At 28.6% G+C, this 21,116-nt stretch overlaps 3 protein-coding genes across 3 annotated transcripts; all 3 read left to right on the forward strand.

The window, feature by feature from the left end:
* Positions 1-949: 949 nt before the first annotated feature.
* On the forward strand, positions 950-7,754 carry LOC105248512 (guanine deaminase-like). Its single transcript, XM_011253337.3, has 14 exons — positions 950-1,283; positions 2,191-2,319; positions 2,483-2,724; positions 2,919-3,024; positions 3,452-3,793; positions 4,858-5,041; positions 5,358-5,492; positions 5,635-5,886; positions 6,125-6,343; positions 6,488-6,595; positions 6,668-6,772; positions 6,909-7,074; positions 7,219-7,389; positions 7,505-7,754. The coding sequence occupies exons 7-14, from the start codon at positions 5,394-5,396 to the stop codon at positions 7,705-7,707; spliced, it is 1,323 nt and encodes a 440-aa protein (XP_011251639.2). The 5' UTR covers positions 950-1,283; positions 2,191-2,319; positions 2,483-2,724; positions 2,919-3,024; positions 3,452-3,793; positions 4,858-5,041; positions 5,358-5,393; the 3' UTR covers positions 7,708-7,754.
* Positions 7,755-8,103: 349 nt separating this feature from the next.
* On the forward strand, positions 8,104-16,707 carry LOC105248511 (guanine deaminase). The gene is made up of 16 exons (XM_011253336.2): positions 8,104-8,268; positions 9,619-9,737; positions 9,861-10,089; positions 10,301-10,421; positions 11,035-11,342; positions 12,417-12,603; positions 12,903-13,034; positions 13,159-13,410; positions 13,585-13,803; positions 13,946-14,053; positions 14,123-14,224; positions 14,343-14,508; positions 14,636-14,794; positions 14,928-15,123; positions 16,105-16,435; positions 16,542-16,707. The coding sequence occupies exons 7-15, from the start codon at positions 12,936-12,938 to the stop codon at positions 16,331-16,333; spliced, it is 1,530 nt and encodes a 509-aa protein (XP_011251638.2). The 5' UTR covers positions 8,104-8,268; positions 9,619-9,737; positions 9,861-10,089; positions 10,301-10,421; positions 11,035-11,342; positions 12,417-12,603; positions 12,903-12,935; the 3' UTR covers positions 16,334-16,435; positions 16,542-16,707.
* Positions 16,708-17,677: 970 nt separating this feature from the next.
* On the forward strand, positions 17,678-20,870 carry LOC105248510 (guanine deaminase). The gene is made up of 8 exons (XM_025413315.1): positions 17,678-17,806; positions 17,927-18,178; positions 18,361-18,579; positions 18,715-18,822; positions 18,888-18,992; positions 19,132-19,297; positions 19,435-19,581; positions 20,581-20,870. Exons 1-8 carry the CDS (start codon positions 17,708-17,710, stop codon positions 20,778-20,780), a joined length of 1,296 nt encoding a protein of 431 aa, XP_025269100.1. The 5' UTR covers positions 17,678-17,707; the 3' UTR covers positions 20,781-20,870.
* Positions 20,871-21,116: the final 246 nt, after the last annotated feature.

The raw sequence follows: 21,116 nt of genomic DNA on the forward strand, positions 1-21,116 counted from the left end.
TGTAATATTCTTTTACATATACTTATTATTAATAAAATAAAGATACGCGCCCTTTTTCGAAATATCGAATATGGCGTACATAAGAAGCGCCATGAAGGGCTGCATTCAGAAATATTAAGCGGCCTTTTCATTGACGCTAAAAAGTAGCGTCAACCATTGGTTGGACAAAGAAGCAACTACTTACTTCTTTGTTCAACCAATGGTTGACGCTACTTTTTAGCGTCAATGAAATTGCACCTTTACCCGAGTGTATGTACTTGGGTATCATTTTATCCTTTAACATTCGGTGAACAACAAAGATAAAATGATACCCTGGCACTCGGGTGATGTTTCTGAACACAGTCAAGAATGATAGAAATCTTTTTCGGTAATTTCACGTGCAGGAGGGAGGTTGAAAGAATGTGATTAGAATATAGAGAAATTATTCGTCTTTTTACGTATATTAGAAGAACAAAATAATTTTTGCATATCTTTCGTCCAGTCCTACGAGATGTTTAAAAAATCAGGATTCTTATATATGAGAAATTTTGTCATTTCAAGGTATTTTGTCAAATTTCACTGAGTGACATGCGTATTCATACTTTATGATTAATCAAACATTAAGAAGTGACAATTTTATTATCAAATTTTATTTGATTATAATGTAATTTCTTTATTAGTAAAATAAAATTTTGTATCTCTTGATGGAAATAGTGTTAATGAAATAAAACTGGAAGAGATATAATTATAGATATTTTACACACACACATATGTACACATACTTTTATTTTTATTATAAACATATTCTTGATATTTAATCATGGAGCATGAACAGGTGATCCTTTATCATGTGGAATTTGACACGATTTTTTGAAACAAGAATTTCTTATATAAAATATGGTGATAGAAATATATCACGATTATCAATATTTTCAAAGAATCTGAATTTTTCAAGAAATTGTAATTTCAGGGGACATTTTCTTCATAATATATATTCTCAATCACAGAGGGGAGGCAGTTAAAGTACTTTCAGAGACTACATATATGATAGAGGCAGAGGATATGGATGTGGATATGGAAGAAAAAATAGCAAGGAATAAGTCCCTTTTACGAAGCTTGATCTGGGCAGAGATAATAAAATCCAATTATTTGAGTGCATCTATCTATCTCCTTAACCATCAAGGAATATGAAATCATTGACAAGTTTCTCGGTCCAAATCTGAAGAATGAAGTTCTGAAAATTATACCTGTACAAAGAGAAGCAGACTCGAGTTCAATGCACACATTTGAAGGTATAACTAAAGGTATCTCCTTTTTTTTATTATTTCTTTAGCAATCACAGTTGATAAAAAGACACACAAAAATTCAGAGATATTGGCAAGAATATTAACACAAATATTTTATAAGCTTTAATTAATATATATTAACCATAATATTAATTAAAGTTTGTGAGATTAATTATCTTTGAAAGACACTTTTCCATTGTATATATTGTTCCTGAATATTCTTGTTTCTATTTCTATATTATTTTTATATTATTATAATTTCCATTTTCAGTGTTCCAAATAAATGAATAGATTTTATCCTTGTGAGATCATCATCTAGATTCAAATTTTCAATCTGACTTTTAATTTTATAAATATTGTTGTTGATTTTTCGAAAAATAAGCTATTATACAAAAATGATTAAATTCTGAGTACTATCGATTGAGTAAAAGTATCTCTTCTTATTTAAAAAGGGAAAATTACAGTTGACATTAATTATAGAATTATAGAAAATGGATATTCAAGGTCCAAGCCACATTTATCGCTCCTACTTATCTTACAATTTTGATAATGGATATCTTTCTCTAACCATTATCGAGAAAAATGTTAACTTTATCAGGTGTATTTGATGTTATATTTGAAGATAATGTGAATTTTTATTCGCATCTAAAATATATTACACATATATATGTATGTTCCTTTATATTGTATAGAAGTAAAATTATTTGCACAATTATTTATTTTTTTATTATTATGATAGAGTACATAATAATGAATTATAAAATAATAAAAAAATACGTTATTTATATACTCTTTTTTTATTGGAAAATTAATTTTATGATAGTTATATTAGTTAAATTATGTAGAGATAAAAAGAAACATTTAAAAAATTTTTTGAAGCTTCTATATTTTTACGCTAATAATATGTTTCATTATATTGTTTCAGTGATGATTGTATATATTAGAAAAATACTCCACTGTCTTGACAAGTTTTCGCTAGTTCTATGATGCATGCGGATGAAAATGGAGAAGTGATTTTAAAGAGAGCATTGCAGTACCTGTCGAGAATGACAAAGTATTATATATATTTAATATATTTCATATATTACTTTTTTATTCTTTTGATTAATATTTTAATTAGTTTTATTAATAATTCATCTAATGTAGATAAAACAATAATAATATCTCTATTAACATCTGTGTATTGCTATACAATATCCAAATTATTGATGTTACAGAAAATCCAAGGATAGATCATCAGAAGATAGATGATTTTCATGCAGACTGAGTTAATAATTTATCACTAGGACAACTTATAATACTTGAATTTACTGATTGTCATACACATGCAGTGCAATTTCCAAATCTTGAATTGAGTTATGATAAGAATTTCTTAGATTGCTGGAAACTTATACTTATCCATTGGAGGGGTAGTATATTGATTAACATTGATTTACAGAACATGTGTTTGAAAATTTTGGTATGTAAAACAAATAACGTATAATATTATCTAAGAACAATACTTACATAATTTAAAATAATAGTATAAATAATATATATAAAGTAATGTCATAAAATAATAATAATAAAATAAAATAAAATGAAATAAAATAATTATTATGTTTGATCTGAAATATTCTTATCTCTTTATTATTATTTTAACTGTTATTGCAGAAACGAACTATACAAACTAATATAACAGTATGTTTTGCATCTTTGTACCGAGGCATTTCTCGTGAACATGGTTTCATAATCCGATCAACGGAGTTTCATCGAAAAAGTAAGCATGAACGCACCAATGCGACAATGCACGAAATTACTAAAAAAATCAATTAAGTCTATTGCCTTTATATAAACTGAAAATATAATCACAAAGAAGTGATACAACTTGAAAATGCAAAAATTTAAACTTTTGAAAATTGGAAAATTATCACGGGAATATTGTCGACAGAAGTAATATAAATTTAAAAAATTTTACTATTTCTATCGACTAGTAATTATTGATTGTTTATAAGTGTCGACTATTGACAATTGAAAACAAAAAAATTATTTATTTTGATACTAATTTTATAGTTTGAAAAAAATTTAATTTTAAAAATTCAAAAAGAATATAATCAGCGAAGTTGAAGAGTAGAAAATTCGGTAATTATTTTATCGTGTTCAATATCCGATATACTGTGACGTGCGTTTTTTTGGCCATTCGTTAGAAAAACGGAAGATCTGATGATGGTAGGACTTTTCGAGATCTGCCATGTCATGGAAAAGGGAAGGCGGAGAAAGAGGCGTTTGTTACCGAAATTTTGCTTCCGAGCGGCTGCAAGTTCGAGGGATCAAAACACATGAAAACATGAAGACATGAAAACAAATAGTGGCACGCGAAGGACGCGTGATAACAGGACTCTGTGCCAATCAAAATTCGCCACGTGAAGAAAGGAATAGATCATCGATGTGTCTCCTAAAGGCGTTTGGCTTCTCACTATTCGACAAGCGCGTGTCCAAAAAGGACGAAGAGCCTTTTTTGTACCTCAGTAAAGGATTTTCCTAAATTGGTGAGACGATCATTTTTCTTCGCGATTAATGTCCTGAGTATTCGCATGTCTCTAATTGTTCTGTCATATTTCTTTTTTTATTTATATTCACGTAAAAAACACGTGTTAGTATTATTGCTAATCTCGTACATTTACACAGTTCTTAATCGTACATGACTCGACGAATATTTCGCAAGTTCTCGCGCTCGATTTTCATATATATACGATTATCGACATCATTGCATTACGATCTTTTATTGTGGCATCCTTTTTCTTTTGCTGCGAATGTCGCACAGGTTCGTGATTTATCGAATGCTGACATAAAAGTTATTAAGCTCACTAACAATGGAATGATTCATTAGTATCCCTTCTTATTTAAAAAGGTACATACTCCTATTTTTCTTACAACTTTAATAATGAATATCTTTCTTTATGTTTAACCAGTTTTTAAGAAAAATAAACTTTTTATCAGACTCATCTTGTATATGTTCTCTCTATTCTTTATTTTTAATAATATACGATACTGTTAATTTTTCATATTGCTTTTTTTATATTTTTGATGCTCTCTCTCTCTCTCTCTCTCTCTCTCTCCTCTCTCTCTCTCTCTCTCTCTCTCTCTCTCTCTCTCTCTCTCTCTCTCTCTCTCTCTCTCTCTCTCTCTCTCTCTCTCTCTCTCTCTCTCTCTCTCCCTCTCCCTCTCTCTCCCTCTCCCTCTCTCCCTCTCCCTCTCCCTCTCTCCCTCTCTCTCTCTCTCTCTCTCTCTCTCTCTCTCTCTCTCTCTCTCTCTCTTTTTCTCTCTCTCATCACTCCCGACCAAATTATCTGCTCTGCCAATATCGGGGTAATTACCCTAATTTTCGTCGCATTCGCTTCACCGTCTCTAGTTAATCTCTACATTATTTGCGTACTTTTGTGTGATGCGGTTCCCTCAATAATCTTGTAATTGTCGCAATTTTTCGGATGGAAACCCCAGATCGTGCCGAAGATGTGTCGTGTGACCCCTGTACAGTTGAAAAAAATACATAATCACAATACGTTTAACGGATGTTGGACATGATCTAATAATATAATATGTGCTTTTCCAGACCGAATCAGCTGTTTTGCAACGCGTTGCTGTTTTCTACATGACCAAATCTATGCCGCAATAGTCACAGGCTGTGATAATACATATATCATAAATACCTCATTAAATAATTTTATTATTAAAAGACTCAAGCTCTTTATAACTGAATAGTTTGCGAAAAAAGCCGAGTGATATTATATTTGTAGGTAATGAGAATTTTTATTTATACCAAAAATATATTACGTATACACGTGTACATTCCTTTATTTAGAAGAAAAATTATTCGCACAATTATCTATTTTTTTATTATTATTATGATAGAATACATAATGAGAAGTACACGATGATAATATAAGAAAAAATACGTTATTTGTAATTTTCTTACTGGAGAATCAATTTTGCCGTAGTAGAAAGATTATAGATAATAAATAGAAACATTATATGATTATAAATGGAAACATTTAAAAAAAATTTGAAAGCTTTTGCAGATGACAATGTACATGTTTTATTGTATTGTTTCAGTGGTGATTGTATATATTTAAAAAAGTACTGTGCACAATGGTTCGACAAGTTTTTACTGGTTCTATAATTCATGCACAAGACAATGGAGAAGTTATTTTTCAGCAATGGGCTACAATATTTGTCGAGGATGGCAAGGTATTTAACATATTTTATATATTATTTTTACTATTTTTTTGTTTTATTAGTAACTCATTTAATATAGATAAAATATACGTAATATATATAAAACATATAGATGACAATACCTTTATTAACATCTGTATTATACAACATTCAGATTATTGACGTTATGGAAAATCGAGATGAACAGATGATAGATGATTTTCAACCTTACAAAGATAATCATTTACTACCAGGACAATTTATGATACCTGGATTTATCGACTGCCATACATACACACTACAATTTCCAAATATTGGATTGGGTTATGATAAAACTCTCTTAAATTGGCTGGATACCTATGCTTATCCATTGGAGAAGAAGTTTAATCAAAATGTGCTTGCAGAATTAGTGTTTGAGAGAGTTGTGGTATGTAAAATAAATCTTGAAGCATAATATTCTATAAACATTCTATAAACGTAACCTAAGAACAATACTTATATAATAATATAAAATAATATAAATAATAATAGTGTATAAATAATAAAAAATAATACCATAATATGTAAAATAATGCTATAAATAATAAAGAGTATATTATAAAATAATAATTGTTTTTGACCAAGATATTGTTATCTTTTCATTATTATTTTAATTGTTATTGCAGCGACGAATTTTGGCAGTTGGTGTAACAACTGCATGTTATTCTGCAGCGTTGTATACCGTGCCATGTACACGTCTCGCGGCGATGTGTTCAGCGCAAGGTCAACGAGCTTTCGTCGGAAAAATATGCATGAACGCGGTACGATCTGATAATTATTACGAAACCACAGAAGAGTGTATTCGGAATACTAGGACCTTTATAGACACTGTCAAAAATTTAGATGTAAATGCAAATTTATATCTGATTTCCTGTGACAACATTGTGACAAGATAATAGTTTTCTAATTATATATATTTAGAAAATCTCATTAATATCACGTAATTATTTAACCCAAAAATATTTCACATTCCTCAAAACTTTTTGTAGGATCCTCTTGTGCAACCAATTATTACACCAAGAAATGCATTGAGTTGTGACAGGGAATTATTGAGAGCGCTGGCAGGTCTTGCTGCTGAAAAACAATTGCGTATACAGGTATATACACATTATACTCGTGTAATATTCATCACGCTAGTGGCAATTTAATGTGTTTTTTATTTTCCGTAGAGTAACATATCTCAAGACCCAGAAGAAATAGCAGAGGTGACTAAAAAATTTGCAGTACCGACATACACAGATGTTTACGAAAACGCTGGTATTCTTCGCAATATGGTAAAATTTAATTTTCCTTTATCAATCTATTAAGTACATTGTAAAAGAATCGACATTACATATATTATTCTCATACATAATAGAGATATACTGATGAAATATATGTATATAATGCATATCTAATCTTTTTTTACAGACAATATTAGCACACGGGAATTACCTATCCGAAAATGAACTTAAAAAGCTTACAAGTAAAGGAACAGCTATAGTTCACTGTCCAACTTCGAATTTAAATCTGAAAAGCGGTCTTTGTGATGTGCGGAATTTAAAGAGGAAAAATATTGTCGTCGGTCTTGGAACAGGTACTGAAAGAATTTTATCTTGCAAAAATTTTATATTAATAACGATATATTTTGATATAAAATTATACAAAATTCAATGTAATAACTGGTCGACATAATGTTCATCATTGATAATACGTTGATAATAAATATATGTTCTCTCAGATATTGCAGGTGGATCAAATTACAGCATATTGAATGAAATGAGGTCGGCTTTACATGTATCAAATGCTCTATCTTTTGCTTCAAAGAAATCTAATGAATCTGATGTAGATGATTATGTGCCACTTGATTACAAAGATGCCTTCTTTATGGCAACATTAGGAGGTGCTAAAGGTAAAATTCGAATATTATTACATATACATTAGAAACGATAATTATCAAAGTATGTCTTTATATAATAATATGTATTATAATTTTTTCTAACTATGTGTACATTGATTGTGTTTAGCTCTTTCGATTTCGGACAAAGTTGGTAATTTCGAGATAGGCAAAGAATTTGATGCTCTCATTATAGATTTGAACGCAGACAAGCGCTTCGTAGACAACAATTTCAGAGAATACACACTCGAGGAAAGACTCCAAAGATTTATATATTCCGGCACTTTCCATAATATAATAGAAATTTATATAAAAGGCAGACAAATTAAATAAATTAAAAAGGATTTTACTTCATAAGATGTTACGTTTTTACACTGTTACAATTTTTAAATATCATTTCCTAATGGAAATAATATTTAAAATTTTATATAAAATTTTATAAAGTAAAATGGAAATAACCTGTTGAATGAATTAAAATAAAATGTTTTTATTTTTGTATGTTATAAATAAATTTATAAATAATATTCTGTTATTATATTGTTAGAACATTAAAATTTTATGAGCGCATTAATTCTTCGTTTTTCTTTTAATAATTTTATTAATAAGTATCCTAATAATCACCTTAATTAACATAATGTATTGAATCTCTTACGATTGAAATTGTAATTATTGTTACGTTATAGTGAGTTCAAATATTCTTAAAGTCACGGTCTAGAAGACCGTGCTTAAGGTCCGTGTAATATTCCTTTAAAAATATACGCGCTTGTTTTAAACATCGGATATGACGTATGTACATACATAAGAATCGCCATCAAGAAGCACGTAACGATAACCTTACATGATTTTACATGCAAGAGAGAAGCCGGAAAAAGTAACGTGATTAATATACGTGTGGTAAATTTTTCGTCTTTTCACGTATATTAGAATAACAAAATAATATTTGCATATTTTGTCACCCAGTCATACGAGATGTTTAAAAATCGACATTCTTATATATGAGAATTTCTGTTATTTCAAACTGCTTGTCAAATTTCACGTTGATGTGTCGCCTATTCACGCTATATATTATTAAAAAAAAATTAAGAATAATATAATGAATATCAAGAAATATCGATTGTATTCTCGAGTTTTATTTGATTATAATGTAATTTTGGCTTTCTTATATAGACTATACTACTAACAAAATGAAATTTTATATTCCATGATAGAAACTGAGTTATAATCAAATAGAAATGGAAAACATAATTTTAGATATATAATTATAAATTTATATATATATATATATATATATATATATGTATGTATGATGTATGTATGTGTATATATATATATATATATGTATGTATGATGTGTATATATATATATATATATATTATATATATATATATATATATATATATATATACATATATGCATATACATTTATATATATTCTTAATTTTTAATCACAAAGCATGAACATGTAAATTACATGATGCAATTCTTCAACATATGAAGATTGATAAGATCTTCTGATATAAAACAGAATTTCTTATGTAAAATCACAATATATATCTGGCGTAGCGATTATCAATAATTTTCAAAGAATCAAGGGATTTTCAGAATTCAAGGAATATAAAATCATTGACAAGTTCCTTTTTGTTTAGATTTAAAGAATGAAGATCTCTGAAAGTCATACCTGTACAGATGCAGACTCGAGCCTGTTAATACATACATTTCAACGTAAAATTAAAAGTGCCTTTTTTTTAGGTATCTTTTAGATTCAAAGTTTTAAAAAGACATGAAAGTTTAGAGATATTGACAAGAATATTAAAAATATTACATAGTGTCTGTAGAAATATTACTTCAAGATTTTCGTGTGCTGTATCGAATATTTCAATGTTGGTATGAACACATAATTTCTCAAGATCTTGGGCTTTGTGTCAATACTTTAATCGCATTTTCACCAGTTATTTGAATATTAAAATGTATCTAATTATTTTCTGTCGGATGGGGGACAGTGTAAGTGCATGTTTTTGCCAAGACTCCAGAGAAAATGGATTATAAAGTACAGGAAAGAAATTATTAATACAATTTAATGTGTGCTTATTATTTTGTTCATAAAGTTTAAATAATTTTGCTGTATTATTGTACTATGATGATATGATATATACTATGATTTATTATGTAAGAAAGTGCATTGCCTAAAATATGTCTCTCATTGACAAAAACGAAAGGCTTGTATGTTTCATTATATTTTTTCAGTGGTAATATATTAAAAAACTGCACAATGTCTCGGCAAGTTTTTACTGGTTCTCATTTATGTAGATAAAATGGAGAACTGATCTTTAAGAAGAATTACAATACTTGTTGAGGATGACAAGGTATATAACATATTTCATTTATTACTTTTACTATTTTTTTATTTCATTAGTAACTCGTAGATAAAATAACAATATTTTTATTAATATCTGCATTATACAATATTCTGATTATTGATGTTATAGAAAATTTAGATCAACAGAAGATAGATAATTATCATAGAGATGAAGTTAATAATTCATCCAGACAATTTATAATATATGGACTTATTGATTGCCAAACACATGCAGTGGAGCTTCCAAATCTTGGATTGGTTATGATAAGACTCTCTTAAATTGGGTGGAAACCTACTAATTTATCCATTGGAGAGTATTGGTGGACAATTTGCAGAATAAATGTTTAAAATTGTAGCATGTAAGATAAATCTTGAACCATTATGTTGTCTAAGAACAATACTTTTATAGTAATTTAAAATAATACTACAAATATAGTAATTTATAGTAATTTTATAATAATTTAAAATAATATTACAAATGTATAAAGTAATATTATAAAATAATATAGTTATGTTTGACCTAAAAAATATATTCCTATCTTTTCATTATTATTTGAATTGTTATTGCAGGAACAAATTATATATACTGGTATAACAACAGCGTATTATTTTGCATCTCTGTACACCGAGACATCTACAATTCTTGCGAAGATGGTTTCATAGTTTTGATCAATGAGCTTTCATTGGAAAAGTAAGCCTGAACGCTCTACAGGACGATAGTTACAGGACGAAAGCGAAAAAATCAATTGAGATACCATGACCGAGACTATCTTTATAGAAGCTGGAAATATGATCAAAAAAAAGTCATGCGAAAATTTAAATTTTCGAAACTTTGGAAAATTATCATGAGAATATCACTGGCAAAGATGTAACACAAATTTTAAAAATTTTACTATATTTCTATATTTTAGACCATCTAAATATTGATTGTCTATAATTATCTACTGTTAACAATTGAAAAAAGAAAACTTACTGATTTTAGTACTAATTTTGTAGTTTGAAAAAAGATTTAATTTTAAAAATTCATAAAGAATATCAGGAAGATATAATCAGCAAAATTGAAAAGCAAAATTAAAATTTGGTAATTATTTTATTATGTCCAATATCCGATATACTATAACATGCGTTTTTTTGGCAATTCGTTACAAAAACGATAGGTTCGATCATGGTAGGATTTTTTGAAGTCTGCGTCTTTCCGTAGAAAAAAAACGGCTCTACGTTTGCAACTTGCACATTGTGATTTTCGTATTTAGTAGTGAATATTCATCTTATATTTAGTATTGCTATATTTTTCTTTCGAAAAGATGCCTGAAGGAATGTCTCGTGCATGAAAAAGGGGAAGGCGGAGGGAGAGTCGTCTGTTGTCGAAATTTCGCTCACGAGCGGTTGAAAGGATCAAAACATGACATGAAAACAAATAATTGCACGCGGAGGACGCGTGATAACAGGATCCTATGCCAATCAGAATTCGCCACGCGAAGAAAGGGATAGATCACCGATGTGTTTCCTATCATCCTGTCTCCTAACGACCTTTTGTTCTTCACTATTGGGCCAACGCGAGTCCAGGAAGGATTAAGAGCCTCTTTCGTACCTCGGTAAAGAATTTTCCCAGGTTGGTGAAACGATCGTTTTTCTTATAAGGACATCGATTTTGCATCGAGCTCTGGAGAATCGCGATTAATATCCTGATTCGCGTGTCTCTGTAATTGTTCTGTCACATTTTTTTTAATAATTATATTTGAGTGAAAATCCGCGTTAGTATTATTGCTAATCTCGCGCATTTATATAGCTTTTAATCGTTCAGGACCCGACGAATATTTCGCGAGTTCTTGCGCTCGATTTTCGTATCAGATGAATGGTTTATCAACATCGATGTCACGAGCTTTTAATAAAATCCGAGCCGTAAATTTTGACCCAATAATATGTAATTGCGCTTACACTGATCACACATTACTGTTCTCATTATTTATACAGGGTGAGTCTGATAAAAAGTTTATCATATTTTACTCCGAAACAGTTGGAAATAGAAAAAGGTATCTATTTTCAAAATTGAAAGACAAATAGGGACATATAAGGACATTCGAGATCAAGATCCCTCAAGATCACTACATATACCCGCTGCTAGTTTTATTTTAATTTTGAAAATAAGTACTTTACTCTATATCTAACTGTTTTCCGGAAAACTTTTAAATTACAAGTTTCGATATTTAATTTAATAAACTTTTTATCAGATTTATCTTATACATGTTCTCTCTTTTCTTTTTTCTAATAAAATATGATAATTTTTAATCTGTTAATTTTTCAGAAATGTCTTTTTATATTTTTGTTGTTCTCGATTTCCTCACTTTCGTCTGGAATCAGACGAAAATGGGGAAATCGACCCCCTTTACAGTACAGAGCTAATTATTAATCTAATTTCCGTCACATTCGCTTCTCCCTCTCCATCTCAAGTTAGTTTCTACATTATTTGCGTATTTTTGTGTAATATATTTTTGTGTAATTTGTGTATTTTTGTGTAATGGTTCCTGGTGTTCAATAATCTCATAATTGTCGCGATTATCTTTCGGATGGAAATCGCGAATCGTACCGAAGATGTGTCGTGTGACTGTACAGTTGGAAAAAAAATACATAATCACAATACGTTTATCGGATATTGACATGATCTAATCCTATGTGCTTTTTCCAGACCGAGTCAGCGGAGTCAGCAGATTTGAAACGTTGCTGTTTTCTAACATTGCCAATAATCTTTATTGCAAGTCACATGCTATGAATATACATATAAATATCTCATTAAATAATTTTGTTCCTAAAAGACTGAAGCACTTTATAGCTGAATAGTTTGTGAAAAAAACTGAGTGATATTGTATTTAAAGGTAATGAGAATTTTTACTTACATCAAAAATATATTACATACATACATGTGCGTCCCTTTATGTAGAAATAAAATTATTTGCACAATTATCTATTTTTTTATTACTATTATGATAGAATACATAATGATATAAAAATATATTGATAATATAAAAAGAAATGGATTATTTATAATTTTCTTATTGAAAGATCAATTTTACTGTAATCTTACTAGAAAGATTATAGATACAAAAGGAAACATTTGAAGAAATTTTAAACCTTTTACAGATGACAATATACATGTTTTATTGTATTGTTTCAGTGGCGATTGTATATATTTAAAAAATAATTCACAATGCCTCGACAAATTTTTATTGGTTCCATGATTCATGCAGATGAAAATGAAGAAGTGATTTTTAAGAAGAATGTTACGATACTTGTCGATGATGGCAAGGTATTTAATATATTCCATATATTAATTTTACTATTTTTTGTTTTATTAGTGTTACTTATCTAATATAAATAAAATATAAACAATAATAATATCTTTATTAACATCTATATTTTACAATATCCAGATTATTGATGTTATGGAAAATCCAGATCAACAAAAGATAGATAATTTTCACGCAGACGAAGTTAATAATTTATCATCAGGACAATTTATAATACCTGGATTTATCGATTGCCATACTCATGCAGTACAGTTTCCGAATCTTGGATTAGGTTTCGATAAGACTCTTTTAGATTGGCTGGAAACCTATACTTTTCCATTGGAGAGGCAGTATACTGATCAAGAATTTGCAGAAAAAGTGTTTGAAATAGTTGTGGTACGTAGAACAAATTTTAAATATATAATATTATCTAAGAGGATTACTTATATAGTATTTAAAATAATATTATAAATAATATATAAATAATGGTTTATAAATAATATAAAATAATAATTATATTTTACTTAAAATATCCTCATCTTTTCATTATTATTTTAATTGTTATTGCAGAAAGAAACTATATTCAATGGTACAACAACAGCCTGTTATTTTGCGTCTCTATATACCGAGGCATCTGCGATTCTCGCGCAGAAGTGTTCAGATCTTGGTCAACGAGCTTTCATCGGAAAAATAAACATGAATGCACCACGAGATGATGGATATTACGAAAGCACGGAAAAATCAATCGAGACTACTAAGGCCTTTATAGAAGCTGTCGAAAAAATAGGAGTAAATGCAAATTCATATCTTATCTTCTATGCATTGTGATAAGATAATAGTTTTCCAATTATATACATTTAGATAGAAAATGTCATTAATATCATGTAATCATGTAAACAAAAAATGTCATATTACTCAAAACTTCTTGTAGAATCCTCTTGTGCAACCAATTATTACACCAAGATTTGCATTGAGCTGCGATATGGAATTAATGAAAAAGTTAGCAAATATTGCTAAAGAAAAAGATTTACGTATACAGGTATCATTATACTCATGTAATATTCATCATATGCTAGTGTCAGTTCTACATGTTTTTCATTTTTTGTAGAGTCACGTTTCTGAAAATAAAGACGAGGTAAAAGCCGTGAAAGAGAAATTCGGGAAAGCATACACAAATGTTTACGATACCGTTGGTCTTCTTACCAACAAGGTGAGATTTAATTTTCCTTTATCAATCTTATTATAATTAAGTAGATTGTGAAAGAATCAATATGAAATATTCCGATTAAATGTATGTTTATAATATATATTTAATATCTTTTTTACAGACAATATTAGCACACGGTATCTACCTAGAGGATAGTGAACTTGACATACTTGCAAAACGAGGAACAGCTATAATTCACTGTCCATGCTCCAATATAAATCTGAAAAGTGGTCTTTGCGATGTGCGGAAAATAAAGGATAAAAATATCGTCGTCGGCCTTGGAACAGGTACCGAAAGAATTTTATCTTACAAACATTTTATATTAAATTTTAATAATCATATATTTTGATGTAAAAATCGACATAATAACTGATCGTTCATTATTACATTAATAATAAATGTGTCTTCTCTCAGATGTTTCAGGTGGATCAAATTACAGTTTCTTAGGTGAAATTAGATCGGCTTTACATGTATCAATTTCTCTACATTTAACGGGAGATGATGTACCACGTGATTATGTACCTCTTGATTACAAAGATTTCTTCATTATGGCAACATTAGGAGGTGCTAAAGGTAAGAATCGAGTTTTATATATTAGAAACAATAATTATCGTGTAAAATATATCCTTTTATATGATTGAAAATTATAATATGTATTATAATTTTCAATCTAAGAATATATTAAGAATATATTGACTATGTTTAGCGCTTTCGATTGAGGACAAAGTCGGTAATCTGCTGCCAGGCAAAGAATTTGATGCTCTCATCATAGATTTGAACGCAGAACACAGTTTCTTGAATAATTTCAGAGAATATACACTCGAAGAAAATCTCCAAAGATTTATATATTCGGGGAATGATCGTAATATAGTATCTGTTTATGTAAAAGGTAGAAAAGTTAAGTAAGTTAAAAAAGATTTTATTTTATAAAATATTACTATTGCATTGTTGCAATCGTTAAATAAGCTGTTGAATGAATTATAAGGTGTTTCTATTTTTTGTATATTATAAACAAATTTATAAAATAATATTTTGTATTTTTAAGAGATTATTAAAATTTTATAAATGCATTAATTTTTCGTTTTTTTTTTTAAATAATTTTATTAATAAGTATTTTAATGATTACCTTCATTAATAATATAATGTATTTAATATCTCTTATGATTAACATTGCATGCTTATTATTATGTTAGCGATCGAGTTGTTCATTTATCTTTAAGATCCAATATAATATCCAATGTGATATTTTTTTTTAAATTTATTTAAATTTATTTTTAAATTTTTTAAAATTTATTTTAAATATTATATTTACTGTTAACAAAAAAGAGGAAAAATACGCACTTTTTTTGAAATATCGGACATAAGAAGTGCCATCGTCACAAAGCATGATCAGAATCTTTTTCCGTGATTTCAAGAGAGAGGTTGAAAAAAGTGACATAAGTATATATTTAAGAAATTTTTCGTTCTTTCATATATATTAGAATAATAAAATAATATGTGCATATTTTTCGATCAGCCGTATGAGATGTTTAAAAAATCGACATTCTTATGTACGAGAAATTCTGTCATTTCAAAGTGTCTTGTCAAATTTCACATGTTGACGTATCGCGTTCACGCTTTATTATTATAATAAGTATCAAAAAATGTCAATTGTATTCCTTTCGAGTTTTATTTGATTATAATAGAACTTTTTTCTTTACACTAATAGTAAAATAAGGTTTTATATTCCTTGATAGAAATCGTATTATAATCAAATGAAACTGGATATAATTATAATATAATTAATATGATTATATAATGTTTTCAAAGAATCCGAATTTTTTAGGATTAATATTATTTGTAATTTCAAGAAACATTTTCTTTATAATATATTACTCAATCAGAATGACGGATGTTGCTCCAGCAACATGTGAAGGTCTTGTGGAACAAGAAGTGATCGAGGAAGTCTCAGAGGCTCTGATTATGAAAGGCAGAGAACGCGAACATGCAAAAGAGGATAACAAGGAATGGAATCTCTTTATATGTTACAAAAGTTGCCTGGTCAGGGAAAATCTAATCTCATGGCAAAATCTAATCATTCGAGCATATCTATTTATTATCCTTTCCTATTAAGAAGTACGAAATCATTGACAAGTTTCTCAGTTTAGATTTGAAGGATGAAGTTCTGAAAATCATGCCTGTGCAGACTTAAGTCTGTCAATACACACTTTCAAGGTAAAATTAAAAGTGTCTTCTTTTTAGCAAACAAAGTTAAAAAGGCATAAAATAGAAAAATTTAGAGATATTGACAAGAATATTAAAAAACACAAAAATGTTTTAGGTTTTTTGTTGCCATTGGAAATGGCACACATTGGATTGAGAGTGAAATGTTCCAAGCAAGTAGCCACTACCATTCGCGGTTTTATTATCCTCATCAAGCTCTCCATTGTCTTGGATTGACGCGATTATTGGAACAAGATCGACAAGCCGCACACAAAGTATAAAATATGTCCCTCGTCTATGAGAGCGAAAATTCTGTATGCAATTTCTGCATTTATTATCGAACATAATTAATGATCAAATAATTTCTATTTTTCTAATTTTTTAAATTTTATTATTTTTAATTTCTATTTAAAAAATTTTTTTAAATCGATCCATATATATTTAATTGTCAATTAATATTAGCATCAATTATAAAATTCGTGAGATCAGTTTCTGACTGAATCCTCTTTACCATTAAATATCGAGCTAATTACTATCTTAATTTCTGTGGCATTCACTTTTCAGTCTCTTATTCTCTTTAGTATCCAGTTATTTACGTATTTTTGTCTGGTGCAGTTCTTTGTATCTAGTATCTAATAATCTTGTAATTATCGCGATTATATTTCGGTGGAAATCGCGGATCGCATCGAAGATGTGTCGTATGGATCCCGTACGGTCGAAAAAAATACATAATCACGATATATGTATCAGATATTGAATATAATCAAATGCATGGGTATTCCAGATTAAATCAACTGTTTTGCAACGTTGTCGTTTTCTATATCGCAAATAATCTCGGCCACAATAGTCACATGCTGTGATAACATATCATAAATATCTCGTTAAATTATTGTTATTAAGAGATCGTAGCACTTTATAATTAATTACTTTGTGAAAGAAGTGATATTGTATTTAATATTTCATTTGAGGATAATGAGAATTTTTACTTGCATTTAATATATGTATGTTCCTTTATATACAAGTAAAATTATTTGCACAATTATTTATTTATTTTTTATTATTATAATAAAGTACATAATAATGAGTAATGATGATAATATAAGAAAAAATGCATTATTTTTAGCCTTCTTATGAAAAACTAATTTTATGATAATTGTACTAGATTAAGAGATAAAGAGAAGAAATTTTTTAAAAATATTTTAAAGCTTTTGAAAAAGACAGTGTACATGTTTCATTATATTGTTCCAGTAGTACAGATTGTACATATTAAAGCAATTCTGTGCAATGGTTCGACAAGTTTTTACCGGTTCCATGATTCATGCAGATGAAAAGGAAGAAGTGACTTTTCAGGACAACGTTGCGATACTTGTCGAGGATGGCAAGGTATTGAATGTATTCTATATATTTTACTATCTTTTTGTTTTGTTAGTAACTCATTTAATATAGATAAAATATAAAACAGTAACAATATCTTTATTAATATTTGTATTATACCATATTCAGATTATTGATGTTATGGAAAATCCAGATCAACAGAAGATAGATGATTTTCACGCAGATGAAGTTAATAATTCATCACCAGGACAATTTATAGTACCTGGATTTATCGATTGTCATACTCATGCAGTGCAGTTTCCGAATCTTGGATTAGGTTTCAATAAGACTCTCTTAGATTGGCTGGAAACTTATACTTTTCCATTGGAGAGGCAGTATACTGATCAAGAACTTGCAGAAAAAGTGTTTGAAATAGTTGTGGTACGTAAAACAAATCTTGAAACATTTTATCTAAGAATAATAGTTATATAAAGTAATATAAAATAATACTATAATATGTTAAATAATACTTTAAATAATATATAAAGTATATTATAAAATAATAATTGTATTTTACTTAAAATATCCTCATCTTTTCATTATTATTTTAATCATTATTGCAGAAACGAACTTTACAAACTGGTATAACAACAGCATGTTATTTTGCATCTCTTTATACCGAAGCGTCTACGCTTCTCGCAGAGAAGTGTTCACAGTTTGGTCAACGGGCTTTCATCGGAAAAGTTAACATGAACACTCCACGGGATGATGGATATTACGAAACCACGGAAAAATCAATTGAGACTACTAAGACTTTTATAAAAGCTGTCGAACAAATAGGAGTAAATACAAATTTATATCTTATTTCCTGCACATTGTGATGAGATAATAGTTTTCTAGTTTTTTTTATATATATGGGAAATTTTACTGATATATGATCATCTAAATAAAAGATATACTACTCAAACTATTTGTAGAATCCCCTTGTGAGACCAATTATCACACCAAGATTTGCATTGAAGTGCGACATGGAATTAATGCAAGAGCTGGCAGAGATTGCTAAAGAAAAAGATTTACATATACAGGTATATTACACTTGTTTAATATTCATCACACATTATTAATTCAACTAATTTTTCATTCTCTGTAGAGTCACATTGCTGAAACTGAAGACCAGCTAAAAAGAATAAAAGAAAAATTTGGAGAAACTACATGCACAGCTGTTTATGAAACCGCTGGTCTTCTTACCAAGAAGGTAAGACTGAACTTTGTTTCATTTATCTGTTAAATACATGGTGAAAGAATTGATATTATATATATTATTCTCATACATAATAGATATATTTAAATTAAATATATATTTATAGTATATATTTATAACCATTTTTTTACAGACAATATTAGCGCATGGAATTTATCTTGAGGATAGCGAACTTTACACACTTGCGAAACGAGGAACAGCTATAATTCACTGTCCGTCTTCGAATATAAATCTGAAAAGTGGTCTATGCGATGTGCGGAGACTAAAAGCTAATAATATCGACGTCGGTCTCGGAACAGGTACTGTCAATATTTTATCTTGCAAAAATGTTATTAATAATGACATTTTTTATATAAATTTTTATATAAAATTCAATGTAATAATTAATCGACATAATGTCCATTATAACGTTATTAATGAATGTGTCTCCTCTCAGATGTTTCTGGTGGATCAAGTTACAGCATCTTGGATGAAATGAGATCGGTTTTACATGTATCAAGTTCTCTATCTCTAACGGGACATGATAATGTACCATTTGACTACAAAGATGTGTTCTGTATGGCAACATTAGGAGGTGCTAAAGGTAAGGTTCGAGTTATACAGGGTGTTTCAGATCACCCATACTACCCATTTAAAAACTAGAGAAGTGGTTATTTCAAAAAAGTAAAAACATTTTCTTTATAAATCGGGTGCGCTCTATTGAATGGTGATATTTTCAACTTTTGGTTCCGGTCGGAAATAGGCGATTCAGACCGGAAGTGCATTTTTTTAAATGGAACTCTCTGTTTTTTATTGTATATTCTTGTAGCTTATATCGAGAGCTTTCCAAAACACTATAATAAATTATTTTTCCATGAAGTACTTTTCGAGTTATGAGGCTTGAAATCATTTCTTAATTTTACATAAACCATAAAATATCTTGTAAAATATTCATTTTTCGATTATCTTATCTTAATACTTTTATGTACAAAATAATGAGAGAAATCAATTGGTGTAAAGAAATCATACAGTTGTTTTTAAGAAAAAATATGGAATTGTTAATTGCAAATTACATATTTTTTCTTAGAAACAGCTATGTGTTTTTTTTACACCAACTGATTTCTCTCATTATTTTGTACATAAAAGTATTAAGGTAAGATAATCGAAAAATGAATATTTTACAAGGTATTTTATGGCTTATGTAAAACTAAGAAATGATTTCAAGCCTCATAACTCGAAAAGTACTTGATGGAAAAATATTTTATTATAGTGTTTTGGAAAGCTCTCGAGGTAAGCTACAAGAATATGCAATGAAAAACAGAGAGTTCCATTTAAAAAAATGCACTTCCGATCTGAATCGCCTATTTCCGGCCGGAACCAAAAGTTGAAAATATCACCATTCAATAGAGCGCACCCGATTTATAAAGAAAATGTTTTTACTTTTTTGAAATAACCACTTCTCTAGTTTTTAAATGGATAGTATGGGTGGTCTGAAACACCCTGTACATTAGAAACGATAATTATCGTGTAAAATATGTTTTTTTTATATAATAATATATGCTATAATTTTCAATCTAACTAATTGTATATTGATTGTGTTTAGCACTTTCGATTGAGGACAAAGTCGGTAATTTCATGCCAGGCAAAGAATTTGATGCTCTCGTCATAGATTTGAACGCAGAAAACAGCTTACTGGATAACTTCAGAAAATACACACTCGAGGAAAATCTCCAAAGATTTATGTATTCGGGGAATGATCATAATATAGTGTCTGTTTATGTAAAAGGTAGAAAAGTTAAGTAAAAAACATCTTATTTTATAAGATGTTACTTTTGCACTGTTACCATTAAACGTTAATTCAGTAATGTGAATAAGCTGTTTAATAAATTATAAAATGCTTCTATTTTTGTATTTTATAAACAAATTTATAAATATTCTGTAACAATATTTTGAAGATTAAAATTAAATGTATGCATTAATTTTTTGTTTCTCTTTTAATAATTTTATTAATTAAATACCTTAATAATCACCTTAATTAATATATTAAATATCTTTTACTATTGAAGTTGTTATTTATTATGTTAGCGATTAAATTCAATTATTCTTAAGATCCTTGTAATATTCTATTAAAAATGCTTA

The sequence above is a fragment of the Camponotus floridanus genome, unplaced genomic scaffold (genome assembly GCF_003227725.1).
Source record: "Camponotus floridanus strain SB8 unplaced genomic scaffold, Cflo_v7.5 scaffold11, whole genome shotgun sequence".
Classification (NCBI taxonomy): domain Eukaryota; kingdom Metazoa; phylum Arthropoda; class Insecta; order Hymenoptera; family Formicidae; genus Camponotus; species Camponotus floridanus.